The 20,241-nt window shown below is 40.6% G+C and overlaps 1 protein-coding gene across 1 annotated transcript in view; it reads left to right on the top strand.

The window, feature by feature from the left end:
* Positions 1-19,882, top strand: part of slc15a4 (solute carrier family 15 member 4) — a 117,440-nt gene extending 97,558 nt beyond the window's left edge. Inside the window, exon 8 of the mRNA XM_070887775.1 lies at positions 18,764-19,882. Coding sequence (XP_070743876.1) covers positions 18,764-18,948 — 185 coding nt within the window. The 3' untranslated portion in view covers positions 18,949-19,882. The remainder of the gene's footprint in view (positions 1-18,763) is intronic.
* Positions 19,883-20,241: the final 359 nt, after the last annotated feature.

The following is a 20,241-nucleotide window of genomic DNA, read 5'->3' as shown; positions in this document are numbered from 1 at the left end:
CACTCTCGCACTCTGACCCCCCCTCTCTCTCTCTCTCTCTCCCTCTCTCTCTCTCTCTCTCTCTCTCTCTCTCCCTCTAACCTCTCTCTCTCTCTGACCCCTCTCTCTCTCTCTCTCTCTGACCCCTCTCTCTCTCTGACTCTCTGACCTCTCTCTCTCTGACCTCTCTCTCTCTGACCTCTCTCTCTTTCTCTCTCTCTCTCTGACCTCTCTCTCTCTCTCTCTGACCTCTCTCTGACCTCTCTCTCTCCCTCTGACCTCTCTCTGACCTCTCTCTCTCTCTCTCTCTGACCTCTCTCTCTGACCTCTCTCTCTCTGACCTCTCTCTCTCTCTCTCTCTCTGACCTCTCTCTCGCTCTCTCTGACCTCTCTCTCGCTCTCTCTGACCTCTCTCTGACCTCTCTCTCGCTCTCTCTCGCTCTCTCTCGCTCTCTCTCGCTCTCTCTCGCTCTCTCTCGCTCTCTCTCGCGCTCTCTCGCGCTCTCTCGCTCTCTCTGACCTCTCTCTTTCTCTCGCTTTCTCTCGCTTTCTCTCGCTCTCTCTCGCTCTCTCTCGCTCTCTCTCGCTCTCTCTGACCTCTCTCGCTCGCTCTCGCTCTCTCGCTTTCTCTCGCTTTCTCTCGCTTTCTCTCGCTCTCTCTCGCTCTCTCTCGCTCTCTCTCGCTCTCTCTCGCTCTCTCTCGCGCTCTCTCGCTCTCTCTGACCTCTCTCTCTCTCTCTCTCTCTCTCTCTGACCTCTCTTTCTCTCTGACCTCTCTCTCTCTCTGACCTCTCTCTCTCTCTGATCTCTCTCTCTCTCTGATCTCTCTCTCTCTCTCTCTCTCTCTCTCTCTCTCTCTCTCTCTCTCTCTCTCTTTCTCTGACCTCTCTCTCTCTCTCTCTCTGATCTCTCTCTGATCTCTCGCTCTCTCTGATCTCTCTCTCTCTCTCTCTCTCTCTCTCTCTCTCTCTCTCTGACCTCTCTCTCTCTGACCTCTCTCTCTCTCTCTCTCTCTCTCTCTGACCTCTCTCTCTCTCTCTCTGACCTCTCTCTCTCTCTCTCACCTCTCTCTCTCTCTCTCACCTCTCTCTCTCTCTCTCTCACCTCTCTCTCTCTCTCTCACCTCTCTCTCTCTCTCTCACCTCTCTCTCTCTCTCTCACCTCTCTCTCTCTCTCTCACCTCTCTCTCTCTCTCTCACCTCTCTCTCTCTCTCTCACCTCTCTCTCTCTCTCTCTCTCTCTCTGTCTCTCTCTCTGACCTCTCTCTCTCTCTCTCTCTGACCTCTCTCTCTCTCTCTCTGACCACTCTCTCTCTCTCTCTCTCTCTGGGACCTCCCTCTCTCTCTGACCTTGCTTCTCCGATCTCACTCTGATTCTCTCTCTCCAATTGCTCCCAGATCACACTTCGATCACTGCCCCTCTCTCTCTCACTCTGATCTCCGCACTCTTTCTCCGATCTCGCCCCACCACCTCTCTCCCCCGCCCTCTCCCCCTCGCTCGCATCTCTCTCCTTCCCCCCCCCCCCACCCACTCTCTCCGATCTCGCCTCTCCTGCTTTGATCCAATCTTCTCCTAGGCCTTGACCCACATAGCTGAAAGAGCGTGTTCTATGCTTCACTGAGCAGCAACTGTGAGGTACCACGCACGCGGTTCGACCTCGGTGACGGCACATATGCGCAGAAATGATCTGGCGCATGCGCAAAAAGGGGCGGGGCTGGTCGCGCGCATGCGCAGAAGGGTTCAAGAATGTTTGTGCAAAGAATTACTTTGTAAACAAATTACTGCAAATGGGATCATTGCTAATCTCTCAGATACACATGTCTACAAAGGCTGAACACAGAAAATGTACAGGTTCAGGAATTGCTGTTAATTAATTGAGAGGGAGAAGATAGTTCTATAAAAATGTGAAATTGTATTACAGGTTGAGCTTCCGGAATCCGGTCACCAGGCCGATCCAAGGCGGGGTTGACCGGAAACTGGAAAATGTCTTGAAATCCGGACTTGGCCACCCGACCTCCTCCCTACCCCCAGCCTCAGCCGCCTGAACTCCCCCCGCCCCTCACCTCAGCCGCCTGACCTCGGTAAAGACGTTCCGAAATCCGGAAATATCCAAAACGGCCTCAGTGCCAAGGTTTCCGGATTTCAGACATCACACTTCTATATGAATTTAGCTTTTCCAAACAATCAGTCTGACTACATTAGCCTTACACCTCTGATAACCATTCATATTTTGCAACATGTATTATAGAAAACCAACATCGCAATTTGTAAATATCTCAAAGGTGTATGTGGTAAGGATAATGCTAATTACAGATCTGCAAAATCCTCTTCTGACTGCAATTAAATCTAAACACTACATGGTTATGTTTTACTACTTCAGTAACATTTTTTTTAAGTACTAAAGTTGTTTCACAAAGAACTAGTAGAATTTTATCTTGTGCATTCTGCGTACTCAAACTTATTGTAAAAGCAGATGTTCTAACCCCTTTTTAATTTAGCCTATATGCACAAATTAGACTTGCCAGCAACCTTTTTTTTAAATCCTAAATGATAAAATCCTTATCTGCATATTTTAGGAACCTAGGAACAGGATTTGGTAATTTCAGCCTATCACTCCTGCTCACCACTGGTAGTTTTAAAAATTCCAATTCTCTGCCTTTTATCCATATCCAAACGATATCTTGTTTTAAATATCTCAACTGATTCTGCATCTTTGGCACTCCACATTTCCACCAGTATTGTGTGCAATCTTTTCCTGGATCTGTTTTTAACTTTTTTTTCCACATGTATTATTATGACCCTTTTATTAATTGTTTTCAGTGTTATTAGGAACTGAGTGCATATCATGTGTCTGCTTCAAGGTTCAAGCTCTGTACACAACTTATACAAATCTGGGTATCTGATGGCCAATATCATCTCTTCCTCTCTCTTTCTGCTTTGCCTTTCTTTCTCAAACTGAATTACTTAGGGCTCACTTCCAAAGAAGTGTTAATGTAGCACTGTAGGCAGCTAGTAGACTTGTAGATAATGCATAAAATAGCTGTTACTGCTAAGTCTCCAGTAGAAGGCTTTAACGCTCAGTCAAAAATCTTCAAGACCAGTTAACCATAGCTTTACTGGGAATGGTGCTTGTCAGCCCATCCATCCATTATTGGTGAAGTCTCTTTCACTGTATAAAACCAACAACATTGCACTGGGAGGGGAGAAACAGAGGATAAATATTACTGCTTTATACTGAGATGGACCCTCTATATCCCAATAGAAGATTAACATTAGACACATCTGTACTGTTAGAACTCCATTATTGATGCCGCCTTTAGTTTAGTCATGAATAAAATTGTTTTGTAAAGTTGATCATAGGCATTTGAACTATTGGTCTGCACAAACTACCGAACTAAGCAGCTAGATTGAGATGTATCCTTTGCTATACAAGTAGTTCAAGAATAGTTTTCCAAAGCAATGGAATAGGTGGAATAGTTTTAAAAAGCAAATTGTGTATCTAGTTAACAACCACATGTATAAATGAACAATAAAGTATACTATTTCATCATGCCACTCTTTTTCAATATGCCAAAAAAACATTTACTGTCCTCTTCAGTGGAAATATTACTGATGTCAAATGCCAGCAGATGGCATCTAGTTGGCTGAGATGCTCACTTATAAATCAACCAGTATCATCACCACCAAAGTATTGTGACAAATTATCTGTCCTCATTAAAAATAAATGAGACTGATCAGGGATGAGGATGATCTTTAAAATCTAACCTAGCTGAAATGTTTAATGCACACTTTGGCAGACTATCATATGCTTTTTCATTCATAATGATCAGCACTTTCAAATGACATGGAATTTTCATTGCAGTTGCCTGTCAGTTATATTGTGTAAAGCTGTATAAATTTATGCTTTCCCCGAATCTTTCCAGTTTGTTTGAACTGCTAGGATAATTGACAGCAGGCCGATAAGTCTACTAGATATAAATTTGTTTGTTTGGCACTATGGATTTTTGCCTGTTCAGCCGTGTTTGAAAATTCTGCATTTCATTTCGCTGTGAAAAGTTGGAGTGGATCTTTTTTTACACATTATAAATAGGTAAATCATTATTTGCTATTTATAGATGCAGTGAAGTGAATTCAGAGTAGGTTAATTATTGTTTAGTTTCTACTGGTTCATGCATCGTTTTTATTTACCTATTCTCATTGCAAAAAGGTTAAATGACTCCTTAAAGTTGATGAGTCAGTAACACTGACATTTGACTGTTGTAACTGTAATGAGCTGGATTGATATCTGGTAGGTTCTATTTGGACATTCTATTAGTCAACAGGGGCAAAAGATTTTTAATTGTCATAGATAAACTAAAGATATTAGTTGGGATGCATATTAAAAATACAGTTTAGCCCTGTTTTGTATTGAAGACTACATGTGTATAAATTAAATATAATTGCTTGTTTCTAATATATGACGTCTGTACTAAGGTACAACTATCCCACAGGACCCTGATTCATTGGAAGTTTAAACTCAGCATAACTGCAGTGTAAGCAAATCATTTTCAATATTAAGCTCTCAGACAAGCTATTATCCCACATCTTTATGTATTCATATCTTTTCCCATTTGGATTGAAGAAACATTAAAAATGTCTTGTGTGTGTTTTTGTTTCAAGGCTACTTTGAAACAATATTTCATATTATAATATTGTTTGTAAAGCTGTTGTGCCTGCATTTTCTGTGGTCTGGAGGAGTCCATGTTCCATGTTTATGTGACGTGTGAGGTTGCAGCCCCTCTTCCATGATCTTTGGGTACCCCGTGCAGAGGGGAGTGGGCATGTCGGAGGGCACCTTCGTAGGACTGCTCCTGGACCTGGCCAAGGTGGCCATTAACTGGTCCAGGCAGCGGGCGGTCGAGGGGGTCATTCAGCCCAACTGCCTGCCTCTCTTCCGTGGATACGTTCGCGCCAGGGTGTCTCTGGAGGTGGAGCACATGGTATGCTCGCAGACTTCCGCAAGGGCACCGGACGAGAGTGCATCATTTCAACAGAGAACAACATTTTAATTTAATTTGATTTGTCAAGGTTCCCATGTTTATCAGTTAATTTGTGGATTTTTGTGCCCTTACAAAAGGGGGAACTTCATTTAAAGTTTCACCAAAATAATCGTAGAGCTTTTTGCATTGAGAATGACTTAGCCAGTCACGTGATGTTCACCAGACTCAATAAAACCTCACCGTCAGTTGGGTCTAGGTCATCTACGATGAGATATGCAGTTGTGAGCCTAGTGGATGAACTGGTAATATGTAGTGTGATTGTTGAACCTTTGTTAATAAACCAACTAGTTCTTAATAACAATGTGTTGTTATGAATTCTTAAGCAAAGAACCCATGAAACAAATACATTACACATATATTTGAAATAACATACAAGTAAGAGTCATGAAGGCTGGCATAAGAAATGCACTAGTAGGATGTTGAATGATGCTTTCACTAGACTATTTACTCAACCCAACTCATAAGAACATAAGAAATAGGAACAGGAGTTGGCCGTACGGCCCCTCGAGCCTGCTCCGCCATTCAATAAGATCATGACTAATCTGATCATGGACTCAGCTCCACTTCCCCGCCCACTCCCCATAACCCCTTATACCCTTCTCGTTTAAGAAACTTTATTTCTGTCTTAAATATATTCAATGTACCAGCTTCCACAGCTCTCTGAGGCAGCGAATTGCACAGATTTACAACCCTCTGAGAGAAGAAATTTCTCCTCATCTCTGTTTTAAATGGGTGGCCCCTTATTCTAAGATCATGCCTTCTCGTTCTAATCTCCCCCATCAGTGGAAACATCCTCTCTGCATCCACCTTGTCAAGCCCCTTCATAATCTTATACGTTTCAATAAGATCACCTCTCATTCTTCTGAATTCCAATGAGTAGAGGCCCAACCTACTCAACCTTTCCTCCATAAGTCAACCCCTTCATCCCTGGAATCAACCTAGTGAACCTTCTCTGAACTGCCTCCAAAGCAAGTATATTCTTTCGTAAATATGGAAACGGAAACCAAAACTGCACGCAGTATTCCAGGTGTGGCCTCACCAATACCTTATATAGCTGTAGCAAGACTTCCTTGCTTTTATACTCCATCCCCTTTGCAATAAAGGCCAAGATGCCAGATTCCTGATCACTTGCTGTACCTGCATACTATCCTTTTGTGCTTCATGCACAAGTACCCCCAGGTCCCGCTGTACTGCGGCACTTTGCAATCTTTCTCCATTTAAATAATAACTTGCTCTTCGATTTTTTTTCTGCCAAAGTGCATGACCTCACACTTTCCGACATTATACTCCATCTGCCAAATTTTTGCCCACTCACTTAGTCTGTCAATGTCCTTTTGCAGATTTTTGGTGTCCTCCTCACACATTGCTTTTCCTCCCATCTTTGTATCATCATCAAACTTGGCTACGTTACACTCGGTCCCTTCTTCCAAGTCGTTAATATAGATTGTAAATAGTTGGGGTTCCAGCACTGATCCCTGCGGCACCCCACTAGTTATTCATTGCCAACCAGAGAATGAACCATTTATCCCCACTCTGTTTTCTGTTCGTTAGCCAATCCTCTCCATGCTAATATATTACCCCCAACCCTGTGAACTTTTATCTTATGCAGTTACCTTTTATGTGGTACCTTGTCAAATGCTTTCTGGAAGTCCAAATACACCACATCCATTGTTTCCCCTTTATCCATCCTGTTCGTTACATCCTCAAAGAATTCCAGCAAATTTGTCAAACATGACTTCCTCTTTTTAAATCCATGCTGACTCTGCCTGACCGAATTTTGCTTTTCCAAATATCCTGCTACTGCTTCTTTAATAATGGACTCCAACATTTTCCCAACCACAGATGTTAGGCTAACTGGTCTATAGTTTTCTGCTTTTTGTCTGCCTCCTTTTTTAAATAGGGGAGTTACATTTGCAGTTTTCCAATCTGCTGGGACCTCCCCAGAATCCAGGGAATTTTGGCAAATTACAACCAATGCATCCACAATCCCTGCCGCTACTTCTCTTCAGACCCTAGGATGCAAGCCATCAGGTCCAGGGGATTTTATCCACTTTTAGTCCCATTATCTTACTGAGTACAGATCCTTAGTGATTGTGATTGTGTTAAGTTCCTCCCCACCGATAGCCCCTTGACTATCCAGTGTCGGAATATTGTTAGTGTCCTCTACTGTAAAGACTGATACAAAATATTTGTTCAGAGTTTCTGCCATCTCCATGGTCCCCATTACTAATTCCCTGGTCTCGTCCTCTAAGGGACCAACATTTACTTTAGCCACTCTTTTCTTTTTTATGTTCCTGTAGAAACGCTTGCTATCTGTTTTTCTATTTTGTGTTGGTTTACTTTCATAGTCTATCTTCCCTTTCTTAATCATTTTTTTATTCATTCTTTTCTGGCTTTTAAAAGCTTCCCAGTTTTCTGTCCTCCCACTAGTTTTGGCCACTTTGTCTGCCCTTGTTTTTAATTGGATACCATCCTTTATTTCTTTAGTTAGCCACGGATGGCTATCTTTTCTCCCTTTCCTCTTCACTGGAATATATTTTTCTTGAGGGTTGTGAAATATCTCTTTAAATGTACACCACTGTTCATCACCCGTCCTACCCTTTAATCTATTTTCCCAGTCCACTTTACCCAACTCTGCCCTCATAGTCTCCTTTATTTAAGCTTGGTACGCTGGTTAGAGATCCAACTTTCTCACCCTCCATCTGAATTTGAAATTCAATCATGCCATGACCACTCATTCCGAAGGGATCCTTTACTCGGAGATTGTTTACTAATCCTGTCTCATTACACAGGACCAGATCTAAGGTAGCCTGCCCCCGGTTGGTTCTGTTACATACTGCTCAAGGAACCCGTCCCTTATGCACTCTATGAACAACTCGACACTACCCTGACCAATTTGATTTGTCCAATCAATATGGAGGTTAAAATCACCCATGATATTGCTGTTCCCTTTTTACAAGCCCCCACTATTTCCTGGTTTCTGCTCCGACCAACAAAGTTGCTACTGTTAGGGGGCCTAACTTCTTGCACCAATGATGTAACTCTGACCACTAAACAGTATCTAAGAAATTAAATCCAACTAAATCAAAACCGATTCAAAGGGCCGATGCATTAGATTAGGTAATGATGCAAAGAGTGTGGTAGGGGTAAATAGAAGACTTTCAGAACATATGTGGGGGCCTAAATTTACCTTGGTCCGAAACAGTTCGCACCTTCCTCTCGAGGGGTGCAAGTGGGGACTGCCAGAAGAATCCTTGCGCTGAATATTGCTGGAGGCAGGCCATTGGACCGGAGGTCAGCAGCCGCTTGACTCCGCCACTAGGCCGCCGCTTCCTGGCGGTAAGAGGCCTTTTTGGGAAGCTGAATTTCGGCCCCGTGGAATCTCGAGCAAAATATGACGTAGAAAAATGAAGCCAAGAGAAAATATTAGCGGAAAGCGTGCTGGAACCCTCTTGGTTAATAAAGGGTTTGTCAAATTTATACATGGTAAACAAAGGATGAAGAAAAATACTGATTCATTTAAAAATGATAGTGGAAAGTTGAAATCTGGGGACAGAAATAGCTATTATTAATTCTCCACATTTGTCTTTATCCAAGAAAACAAGGCAAAGTTGTCCTATCAAATTATCAGAAACATCACAGGATAAGGGAGGTAGTACAGGTGCAGTGTCCAAAATCCGGAATGTTCCAGACTCCGGACCGATTGGTGGCAGGGTTGTCCGGAATCCGTAAAATGTTCCGGACCCTGCCGACCAAGGTCCCGCCGCTGCCCGTCCTCGAACCTTGCCTCACCACCCCTCGCCACCACTGCTGCCCAACCTCGGGCCTCGCCTCACTGCTGTCGCTGCCTGACCTCAAGCCTCGCCTCACTGCCACATGCCTCACTGCCCCATGCCTCACCACTGCCCGACCTCAGGCCTCACCTCACCGCACCTTGCCACGCCGCTGCCCTTACCGCGGGGCCTCGTCGCCAGTCTGCCCGAACACCACCTCCGCGACGGGGCCACCCGACCAGCTCCTCTTCGGCGGGGCCCCACCCAATCAGCTCCTCCTTAGCGGCTGGGCCCCGCCCGATGACCTCATTGACGGGACCGGTGACCCGAACAGCTCCTCGGCGAGCAACCCCCCCCCCCCACAGGACGTTCTGAAATTCGGAAATACCTGAATGTGGGCTCGGGTGTTTCCGGATTCGTGATGTCAGAAAGACGATTCAAAGTCCGGAAAAACATGGAATCCGGAACGGCCTTGGTCCCGAAGGTTCCGGATTCGGGACATTGCACCTGTATATGCAAATACAAAGGTTAGATAGTCTTAAAATAATGCCTGCTTCAAACCACTTGCACCAACAAGTTTTAAAGGATGTGCTAGTCAAAATTAATGAGGCTTTAACAGATTTTTAAAAGTTTCCTAAATTCATGAGAGCCTCTTCAGGTTTGCCAACAGGAACATGTTATTTAGAATAGAGCTGAGATACACATATAGACAATCTATAGATCAGTATGTTTAACATCTGTTGAAATGAAAGCCTTTGGAAACGGTCTTGAGAGATGTTGCAGTTGAGCAGTTTGGAAAGGCAAAACTTGTTAAAGAATTCAACATGAATTCAGGAAAGGGAAATCTAGAACTTTAACTGAAGTGTGGAGTTATTGACAGTGAACCACTGATGATGCAGCTGACTTCATAGCTATTTTTTTTAGAAAGCATTTGATAAAAATTCAACCAGTTTTGGTAGACGTTAGATCTTTTTTTAAGTAACTGGACCAATAGGTGACAGACTCAAAGTGAATAAGTGTAAAATTATTGCTTATGGGGGCAAGGAACCAAAGGAGGTGTATGTGTTAAATGGAATAGTGACAGAGCGTGCTGATCTAGTGATTTTATTAAAGAAAGAAAAAAAAACTTCATTTATGTGGTGTCTCTCACATCTACAGGACTTCCCAAAGCACTTCACAGCCAATGAAGTACTTTTTAACAGTGTATAGTAACTGTTAGCACAGCAACCAATTTCACATATGAGATTCCACAAACAGCCAGGGATAAATGATCAGTTCACCAGTTTTGGTGGTGTTGGTTGAAGGATAAATCCTGCTCCTCTTTGAACAGTGCCATCCAATCTTTTACATCCACTCGAGAGGACAGACACGATCTCTATTTAGTGTTTCATTCGAAAGATGGAACCTCTGACCGTGTAGCGTTCCCTTAATATCGCTGAGATCATGTGCTCAAATCTCTGGAGTAGGGCTTGAACTCATGACCTTCTGACTCCGAGGCGAAAGTCCTCCCGCCTAGCCAAGACTGACACGGGCATGGCTAATAAAGCTAAAAACGTCATCAAATTATTACTGTTCAGTAAAAGCAGCAAATGAAGTACTGGAATAAAAACAGAAAATGCTGGAAACACTCAGCAGGTCAGGCAGCATCTATGGTGAGAGAAACAGAGTTAGTGTTTTAGGTCAAATTCTTTTCACCAGAAAGTACTGGCAGATGGATGTAGTACAAATCTAGAGATTGTATTATTGTTGTATAAAGAGTTTATCGAGCTCCATGTGGGTACTCTGTACAGTTTATGGTCATCGAATCATAGTAAAGATAGTATTGCCATAGTAGAATACAGCCTCCTACATTGGCTTCTCCTCTTGCCCCTGCACTGTCACCTCAGGAGCTTCTAATCCTTATATGTAGTGTCGCCCACCTCCAACCTTATCTCCTCCTGCCGCTGAAATGCTTAATACACGCCTCTGCCCTCGCCAGACTTCAATCCAGCTGAGATTAATTTCTCCTGTGATCTTCTCACCAGACTCTGGACGTCCACCCTACATGAAATCGAACTTGTCCAAAACTCCCCTACCTATATATCATTCCTCTCTCCTATCACTTCGACTGAAGAAAGATCAGACAGCTGCACTGTAATTTATGTCATGAAAATGTTCAAGAACTTGTGCCTAAGGAATCATGGTGTGCTTGAGGGTGTCTCTCTGCCAATACTTTCAAATATTGAGAAACAAAATGCCAATTTAAATAATAGAAAAAAGCAGATCCAGATAAAGGCCACATTCCTTTCCAATATGATGTTTATCTGGCTCTAATTGCTTCAGAAGCTTTAAAAAAAAAATTCCAATCCAAAAAGAGTCAAGGACTATAAGCATTTCTGTTTTTCTACATCAGTAACACTGTTTGGTAGCAGATAAATTTATTGCAGTATTTTGCTTGTAGGCAAATACTTTCATTACATTACAATATAATTTTGCAATTGAGTCACTCCAACAACTGAATTGACTTGGCAGCTTATGATTTATTTTAATAAGTCAAGCAAATGTTTTGTTCTTGTTTCCAAAGCTGCTAATGTTAATCATTAGTGATTTAAGTTGACGGGTTATTCATGCAATAGTTGAATCACAGATGGAAAAGTACTGTACCAGTGAAAATTGTTTTTTTTAATGCTGTATAACAGTATGTATTTTCCAGCTTGGTGAATAGGATTTAAGTTAATTGGCAAAAAAAAGAGGCGACATGAGGAAAAACATTTTTATGTAGCAAATTGTTATGATCTGGAATGTACTGTCTAGAAGGGTGTGGAAGTAAACTCAATAAGAAATTTCAAAACTAAATTAGATAAATACTTAAAGGAAAAAATTTGAAGGGTTATTGGGGGAAAACGAGGGGAGTGGGACTAATTGAATAGCTCCTTCAAAGAGCCGGTACAAGCATGATGGGCCGAATGGCTGCTTGCTGTGCTGTATCATTCTCTGATTCTATGAAGAAAAAATGATCAATGTTTTACATGATCAGAGCTTCCTGAATTCTATATAATCAAAACTGTGAGATTACTCCAACATCACCAGCATAAAATGCCTACTGTGAGCCTAAAGCATACTCCCAGCCATTTTTACTTTAAATCAAACAACAACAACTTGTATTTATATAGCGCCTTTAACATAGTAAAACGTCCCAAGATGCATCACAGGAGCATTATAAAAAAAAATTGCCACATTAGGAGAAATTAATTAATTAATGCAACTAATTTTTTGTTTTGCATTTTCCCCTTTCAATTTGGAGATTGTATTTTACTGCTAAAATGTGTTTTTGGGTTTCACATTGCATGAAAGGAAAATATATAAAATGTCCTGTTTCCGGTCTTCCCATATTTCCTATCCTTTGTCTATTTTCTAGGTTTGTGTATGGGTACAAGTGCTCATGCATGTGACCCAAACCAATATGCCTGAACCTTCAGTAATGCTCCAATTGCTCATTGACACAACCTGAAATACCACATCAGCTATGTCGCACGTTGACTCTTGCTATAATAAAACCACAGAGTAAAGCACAATTACTGATGCACTATTTCTGTAGATCCCTAAGGCAGATGGAATACATAAAATAATTCAAAGATTCTACAGCATTGTAGCCCTATTCTTACTAGTTCACGTATACATTTTCAAGTAGCAAGCTTTGCTCCTACAGGATTGGGTTACATTCCTAACTAATAAATTCAGATAATTGTCAGATAGTTTCATTGGTTTAATACATTGCCATAAATTGAAGTTTGAGTTGAGGTATTCTATTTAATGCAATGTAGGTTGATTTGATTTGAATTTGGAGGCAAGAAAGGAAGGCAGTGACACATCATAGATGGCCATTTTACTTGGATGGGACCGATTGAATGGTAGCTACTGTAAGCACAATCTGCATATACTGCACTAATTTGTTAGGAAAAGGGGGAAATAAGCATCTGTGAGCCTTGTGATTTGTGGTAATGGATGAGATTTTTTAAGGTGTCTATACGGTACTCCTTTAATGTATAAAGGATGATCTGTATGATCATCCAGTCACAGATATAATTTAGATTCAGAAAAGTTACTTGGCCTACCATAAGGATACAAAATTAAGTTTTCTAGCAGCCACTCTCGAACCACATTTTTGGGTTTATCTAGTGAGTAGCTGAGGTTTCTGGTTTGATCCCCAGTTTCTGCTTCTGCAGCTGATCTTGGCTGAGGCAGCAGTTATTGCGCTATGTTTAGTGGATTTGGCACATGAGTAAAAATCGACCAGGTCCCAGTTCTAATTGCTATCGAAACTTTCTGCAGGAACTGCACACAATTCATATTGGCTTGGCTGTGTTGCCCCAGAACCAATAGCCTACTGATGCTCCCATGCGCCTTCTGCCCTGGTCCTTCTAGGTGGTAGAGCTCACCTAGAGATGCTGCTGAAGACGCCTTGGTGAGTTGCAGAAGTGTATCTTGTAGATGATACACACTGCAGCCACGGTGCGCCGAGGGAGTGAATGTTTAAGGTGTCGGATGGGGTGCCAATCAAGCGGGCTGCTTTGTCCTGGATGATGTCAAGCTTCAGTATTGTTGGAGCTGCACTCATCCAGGCAAATGGAGAGTATTCCATCACTGGATCCTGACTTGTGCCTTGAAGATGGTGGAAAGGCTTTAAGGAGTCAGGAGGTGAGACACTTGCTGCAGAATACCCAGCTTTGTTGGCACAATATTTATGTGGTTGGTCCAGTTAAGTTTCTGGTCAATGGTGGCCCCCAGGGTTATTGATTGTGTGGAATTTGGCGATGATAATTGTTGAATGTCAAGGAGCAGTGGTTAGACTCTCGCTTGTTTTAGATGGTTAAGTAGATTTACATGTTCTGTCAAAATTTGAACGATGTTTTCCATATCTCCTTGTTAATGTTCTGGATTTTGTGATGAGAATAACGGCGAGGCTAACAGCACTCACCCTTGTAACTGGGTAAATCTGACTGCAACTTCCGACATCTACACATGCGCAGTTAAACGTAGAAATCTGGAAGTTGCTGTTGGAGATTCCCAGCTCCTTCATTGGGTGCGCTGGTGCACTTCTTGCCGACAGACTGCGCTGAAATAAATGCAGCGGCGTGAACTTGAGGTACATGCCACTAGTTCCGCACTACTGACAGCAAAAAAAATTAGGGCTTGTGCATTCAGCAGCAAGTGAGTTTTTAACGGCGTGATAAGTGATAATTATTACCAGACAACGTCTCTGGCCCTGGAAATTATTTTTTACAGGTGCGGAGTCTCATTCCCCCAGAAAATAATTAGTGTTGGAAATTTATAAAAAATTAAAAACAATCTTTTTGTACTTTTTTTTCTGTGTCGCTTATCTTTCTCTGTTAATTCTATTTGTATTTCCCAATCTTTATTTCGCTTTCTGATTTAAATGTAATTTATACTTCCTGGTTTACACTTCCTGGCTGAGACTCTGCGTGTCTTAGTGAGAATTCTTCAATCTGATTGGTTGAAGAGCTTCACATTTTCTTGACCTCCTCGCAGATGCCCTGCAGAGGACGCCACCCTGGAGCAGACACCAGACTAGAGCAAGTCTGTGCTCTAAAACCCACAAAAACTTTCTGGGCAGCTGTCTGAGGTGAACGACGAGTGTCATTCCTTCCCTGCTGACTGCAAAATCCGAGCCATTAAGTCATTCACATGGTTTAACATTATATAGTGTGGTACAATAATAAGATATAGTATCCAGTTTTATAACCTAACCAAGGACACTAAATTGCAAATAAATCCATTTATCTCAGCCCACACATGGTCTAACTTTAGTATTTACTGCTGAATATGAAAAATCAAACAAAATCAAAAGTCTTTTACATTTCAAACAGCGGTGTCTTGGTGAATAGGACTTTCACTTGGGTTGATGCAATTCGGGTAATCAGTTCTGACAAAAGCCACATGTCTGTGCATACCCAGAAGGCTCCATATAATTAGACTTATTGTTGTATGTGCCTGGCCTCAAATTTATCTCTGCAGCCTTCCTTCTAAATTTATTGCTTGATGTGACAAAAATCTGCCTCATGTTGTTCAATTTGCAGATGAATGCCATTATACCCACAGGCAGATAAATACCTATTGCTGTTCCATGTCTGAAAAGGTGTACCTGAAAATGTAAATGACTGAAACGGATCTTGATATACAATTTTCTGTCGATTTCCATTCTACACCAACAGCAGCTGTTGCCATTGTACAAAAGTGGCGGCAATTTTGCACTCACTACTTCAGTACAACAGCTTTTTTTATTATTTGAGTAACTCCTTTGTATAGTCCTGTTCTGTTGCAGTTACTGTATTATTTTACCAGATCGAATGCTAAATTAAATAATGTGCTTGCTAACTTGCCTGCTTCCAGTTTGTATTAGAGAGATTGCACAACTGTGTGAAGCCTACTCATTTATGAGATACAGAGGCTGCTACTGATAATGTTACATTTCGGTAACCTTAAAGGGCTCCCGAATAAGTTGTGTTCATTTGCCTTTCTGTATTTGAATCAATGCCCTCATTAAAGTAATTAAACAGCACCAGTGTAGGCATTGAGCCAGCTCTCCATTATTGTCACTAGACCTGCTGATTTTGAAATCACCTGGGACTATATCGTACTAGTGTTTTTCATTTGTTTAACCTCCATGTACAAATAGTATTATCCCAGGGAGAAAAGAAATAGCCTGCAGACACAATCCATCATAGTCAATGTGGTTTCATGTGGCATGAAGCTCTAAGTGATGATTCACCCATTCTGATATATAATAATTCCAACTCCAACCTGTTTTCCCAGTGATTGGGAATAGTTCTGTAGTTTCACATGTCATAAAAGAAGTTGAGCATCATTTATCAGTTGCTGGTTCTGTTTGTTCCATTTTGTATTCTTGCCACAATCTGGTAGTTAAGTTTTCAAATTCAACTTTTTGTGCAATTTTTTTTCAATGTTACAGTTGGAATTTGGGCTTTCTTCCAATGGCTTCAGCTTGTGGTAACAAAGGAATGACAATTTCTGTTAGCGAGGTGGGTCTCCTATGAACTGAACCTTCACTCTTGTGCATGCTTGGTTTCAAAGGCTTACTAGGGCTTTGACCCAGAACACCCATCAATGGCCCCTTGGCTATTGATGCATTGAGCTTTACCTTTGAGATACTGCTGGCTGAAGCCATTTTTTGAAAAAAAATAATTTGCCCTATCAAAAGTCATATAAAAATATATTACAGAAACCTCCTGAATTGTTTTTACAAAATGCCAACAGCACCAGCATAAAAGGCCTACTATGAGCAAAAGTACCACGTATAGTATCAGGCAAAAAATCAGAGGTCAGTAATACATATTTTGCACATCACTGATATCAACCACCATAGCAAAAAAAGATCAATTAGAGAGTGTTGCCCCATCCCGTTATGGCAGACTTCTTCAACTCAATCATGCATATTAAAAATAATAACAAATTACTCTCAGCTTTTTTTTTCTCATGCTTTTGTGTGTCAAGCAAAGAAGGCATACCTACTTCCCAGATTATTTTATACTAATTGTATCTTTAAATCACCATGTTGAAAGTGATTGGTATTCTAAATATGTCCTTTTACTATGCTAATCTCTAAAAGGAAGGTGGATCTATTCCAAAGTGCTTCGGTAAAAGCTCTAATGGTGCTTTGATTTGAGTATTGTACATCAGGAATATGCAGATGGTTGAATTTAATTGTACTATATTTCATGGTGCTAAACAATTACAGTTGATTCATCAAAAAGAGCAATAAAGCAATACCAATCTTAAATTTCTCAACATTGTAGCATTAAGCAGCATTTTCCTGTGCATTTATAGTAGCAAATTTGAATTATCACTTTTTCTACTTGATAAATCATTGCGATCTTCCTGTTCTAAATTTTGCATGTACTTCATTCTCATTATAAGGCATTAACTTTGTTACCGTGCTATTAGATCTTGGTTCCCAACTTTTTAATAGTGCATTTTGTGTTCTATTGTGAAAGGCGTTATATGAATACAAGTTTTTCTTTATATTGCACCTCAGTCTCTATAATGCACTTAGTTAAAACAGTGAATGCTGTATTTTGATATCAATGCATTGGCTATCACACTAAAAACAAAACACAACCCCTAGGTGTTTCAGTGGAAAGAAAGTGAAAAATTATTAGGCAAGTGGGATGGAGTATAAAAGTAGGCTAGTCCTGTTACTGGAGTACTGCACACAGTTTTGGTCTCCTTGTTTAAGGAAGGATATACTTGCATTAGGTTCACGAGGTTGATTCCTGAGATGAAGAGGTTGTCTTATAAAGAAAGGTTGAGCAAGTTGGGCCTATACTCATTTGAGTTTAGAATCCTGAGAGGTGATCTTATTGAAACGTATAAGATTCTGAGGGTGCTTGACAGGGTAGATGCAGAGAGGATGTTTCCCCTCGTGGGGGAATCTAGAACTGGGGGCATAGTTTCAGAATAAGGGGTCGCTCATTTAAAACGTAAATAAGGAGGAATTTCTTCTGAGTTGTGAATCTTTGGAATTCTCTACCCCGGAGAGCTGTGGAGGCTGGGTCATTGAATATATTTAAGGTGGAGGTAGACAGATTTTTGAATGATAAAGGAGTCAAGGGTTATGGGGAGCGGGCGGGGAAGTGGAGTTGAGGCCAAGATCAGATCAGCCATGATCTTATTGAATGACGGAGCAGGCTCGAGGGGCTAAATGGCCTACTCCTGTTCCTATTTCTTATGTAAATCACGCAAACCTGCTTTTATACATCTACCAGCAGCTGCTCAAGAGCAACAGACACCTGGGAGCAAGACATCTGTCTTTCTGTTTTGAGGAGGGAATGATAGGTGGCAGTGCAGACCTGAAAATAGAAAAAGATAAAAGGAATATTTAAAAAATGCTATCTATGATTATACTAACTCAATTAAATAGGTCAAGTTAACAGTATATTTCTCAACATTTATACAATTTTTACAACTGAAATCAGTATTTTAAAAGATTAAAGAAATTGTTAAATACTTAAAATATTTCAGTATTCTGAATGTGTGTTTTTGGGAGACATCTATCTTAAACAATGACTAAGACTACATCTGTAATTCAGTCATCTGTACATTGGATACAGTGATAAGCACAGTAGGTGCTTTCCCATGACAGAGAAATGCAAAGCAGTGGGTTTTTTACTTTTAACTGTCCAACAGTATTGATATTGGAATTTCTAAACGCAATTGAGTAAATGTGCAATGAGTATTATCAAAGAATGAAGATTTTTCACAGATATTTGAGTCATTTGCAAATGCAAAGAAATTTCTGCTTTGACTTTCAAATTCTTTATAAATCAATTTTTTTCTAAACAAAAAAATGAATGAACTTGGGTTCAATATCTGTCTTCTTTGTGAAGGTGCTCAGCTTGCATCATAAAATAATCCGCATTTGACCAACTGATTATCTGGCCATTATCACATTGTTATTTGTTGGAACTTGCTGTGCACAAATTGGCTGCCATGTTTCCAACATTACAACAATGACTACACTTCAAAAATACTTAATTGGCTGTAAGGAGCTTTGGGACACCCTGAGGTCATGAAAGGTGCTATATAAATACAAGTCTTTCTCCTCTTTCTCTAACTGTAGAAGTGTTCTTGCAGAGAGCTGGCACAGGCTCGACAGGCCAAATGGTCTCCTTCTGTGCTGTAGTTATTCTATGATTCTATAACACATGACCAAAAGAGGTTTATTAATGGATTGTGTCATGTCTACAAGTTGTACATTTACCATACTACTAATTGCAATGTCTATTCTGTACACTTAGTAATAGGCATCAAAGTCATCCAGTTGGTGTTATTTCAGTGTAGTTGATTAAAAAAAAATCTATGTCCACTTTTAATTGTGATGACCTCTTATTTTGCATAGAGTCAAAATTTTATAAAGATTAATGATTTTTCTTATTTCTGCCCCCCTCCTTCCAGGTAACATCAACAAATGCCATATGGACTACTATTTCTTTCTGCTAGCAGCCATACAGTGTGTAACGTTGATTATTTTTATTATTGTATCGGTGACGTTTGATCGCCACAAATACAAATCTGGTGTGCTATTCGTCAATGGAAGAAGGCAAAATGGAGAACTGAAGCATAATCCAACCAGGAAATAAAAATGGGAACTACTGCTTGTGAAATATGCCATTATTAGGAAAATATTTGTAGATCCTTTCATCGGGCATGTGATGGATTGGGTAGTATTGCTGGGCTCACTACTGCAGACTGAACCTTTCAGGCAATCATTTTGCCTTAATGATTGTTCAGAGTTTGCTGGCAGGTAATCAGACTGTTCAAACGTGCTAGTATTGTTACTGTTGGGAAGGCAGCATTTTGTTTAGTTCCCTACTTCAGCTGCTCATTGCCACTGAAAAAAATCCACGTGACATTCTGGTGCCGGGTAAAGTTCTAGTGTTAAAGGTCTGTAGTTTGAAATTTATGGGCCAACAGTAATTTTTAGCATAAGCAATTATTAAGAGTATTTCAATGAACTCGGTACTCTTTTTAACCTGTTACTTGTGTTAACAAGTTGATGTGGTTTATTATTTTTATCTTTGTAAGTGGCAGTGATGCTCTTTTAGGCCAGTTCACCCCATCTGTAAAACGACCAAAAATATAGTTGCAACCTTGGCGATTCTCTAAATCATGTTTATAATTAAAGACCGAGGGAAATGCATCTTGCCAATAACCAGTTGACTAATAAATGGATAACTGGATTATATATTACAAATATTGAAAGCTGTATAATAAAAGCTCACTGATCATCATAACTTGCCAAATGCATGTATAATAGATTTGCACATTGTGGCCAGGTTACAATCTAACTTTTGTTTTTTTGACTAATTCTGTGCTTTTTTTCTGTTGCAAAAACAATTGAATAAACCTGGCCAGTTGGTGACTGTATTTTTTTCTTAATCTTGTGTTTTTAATTTTCATTTTAATAAAGAAATTTAAGGATCCATGTCATTGGGAGCTGAGCTTTTCAGAGGATTGTTTTGAACATGCTATAAAATTGTTGTATAATACCAAATAAATGTCATTTGTTTTAAATGCAAAGTTGCTTCTCTCGATGTTGCAGAAATGGATGAAAGGATGTTGCCAAATTTACTCTGCATGTTTTTATTTGAGCGTAGGTTTTTTTTATTACCAAACTGATTTACATATATAAAATACATTCCTACTGCAGATTTTTTTGATTTTGGATACAGTTAAATCTCAATTATCCAGTGTTTAGTTGGAAGAAATTATGGCTCATTCAAGATTGGATGATAATCGAGCAGTCTGACAGGAAAGAGGCAGTAGAAGGGTCAACCGAGATAGTGGAGAGGTAGAGCTGGATATTATCAGTGCACAAGTAGAAGCTGACCCCTAGCCTGCAGTAACCTCACCAAGAGGCACCATTTAAATGA

Source organism: Pristiophorus japonicus, chromosome 8 (genome assembly GCF_044704955.1).
Source record: "Pristiophorus japonicus isolate sPriJap1 chromosome 8, sPriJap1.hap1, whole genome shotgun sequence".
Taxonomy (NCBI): Eukaryota; Metazoa; Chordata; class Chondrichthyes; family Pristiophoridae; genus Pristiophorus; species Pristiophorus japonicus.
Note: the sequence above shows the minus strand (reverse complement) of the source record. Positions and strands in the feature narration are given on the sequence as shown.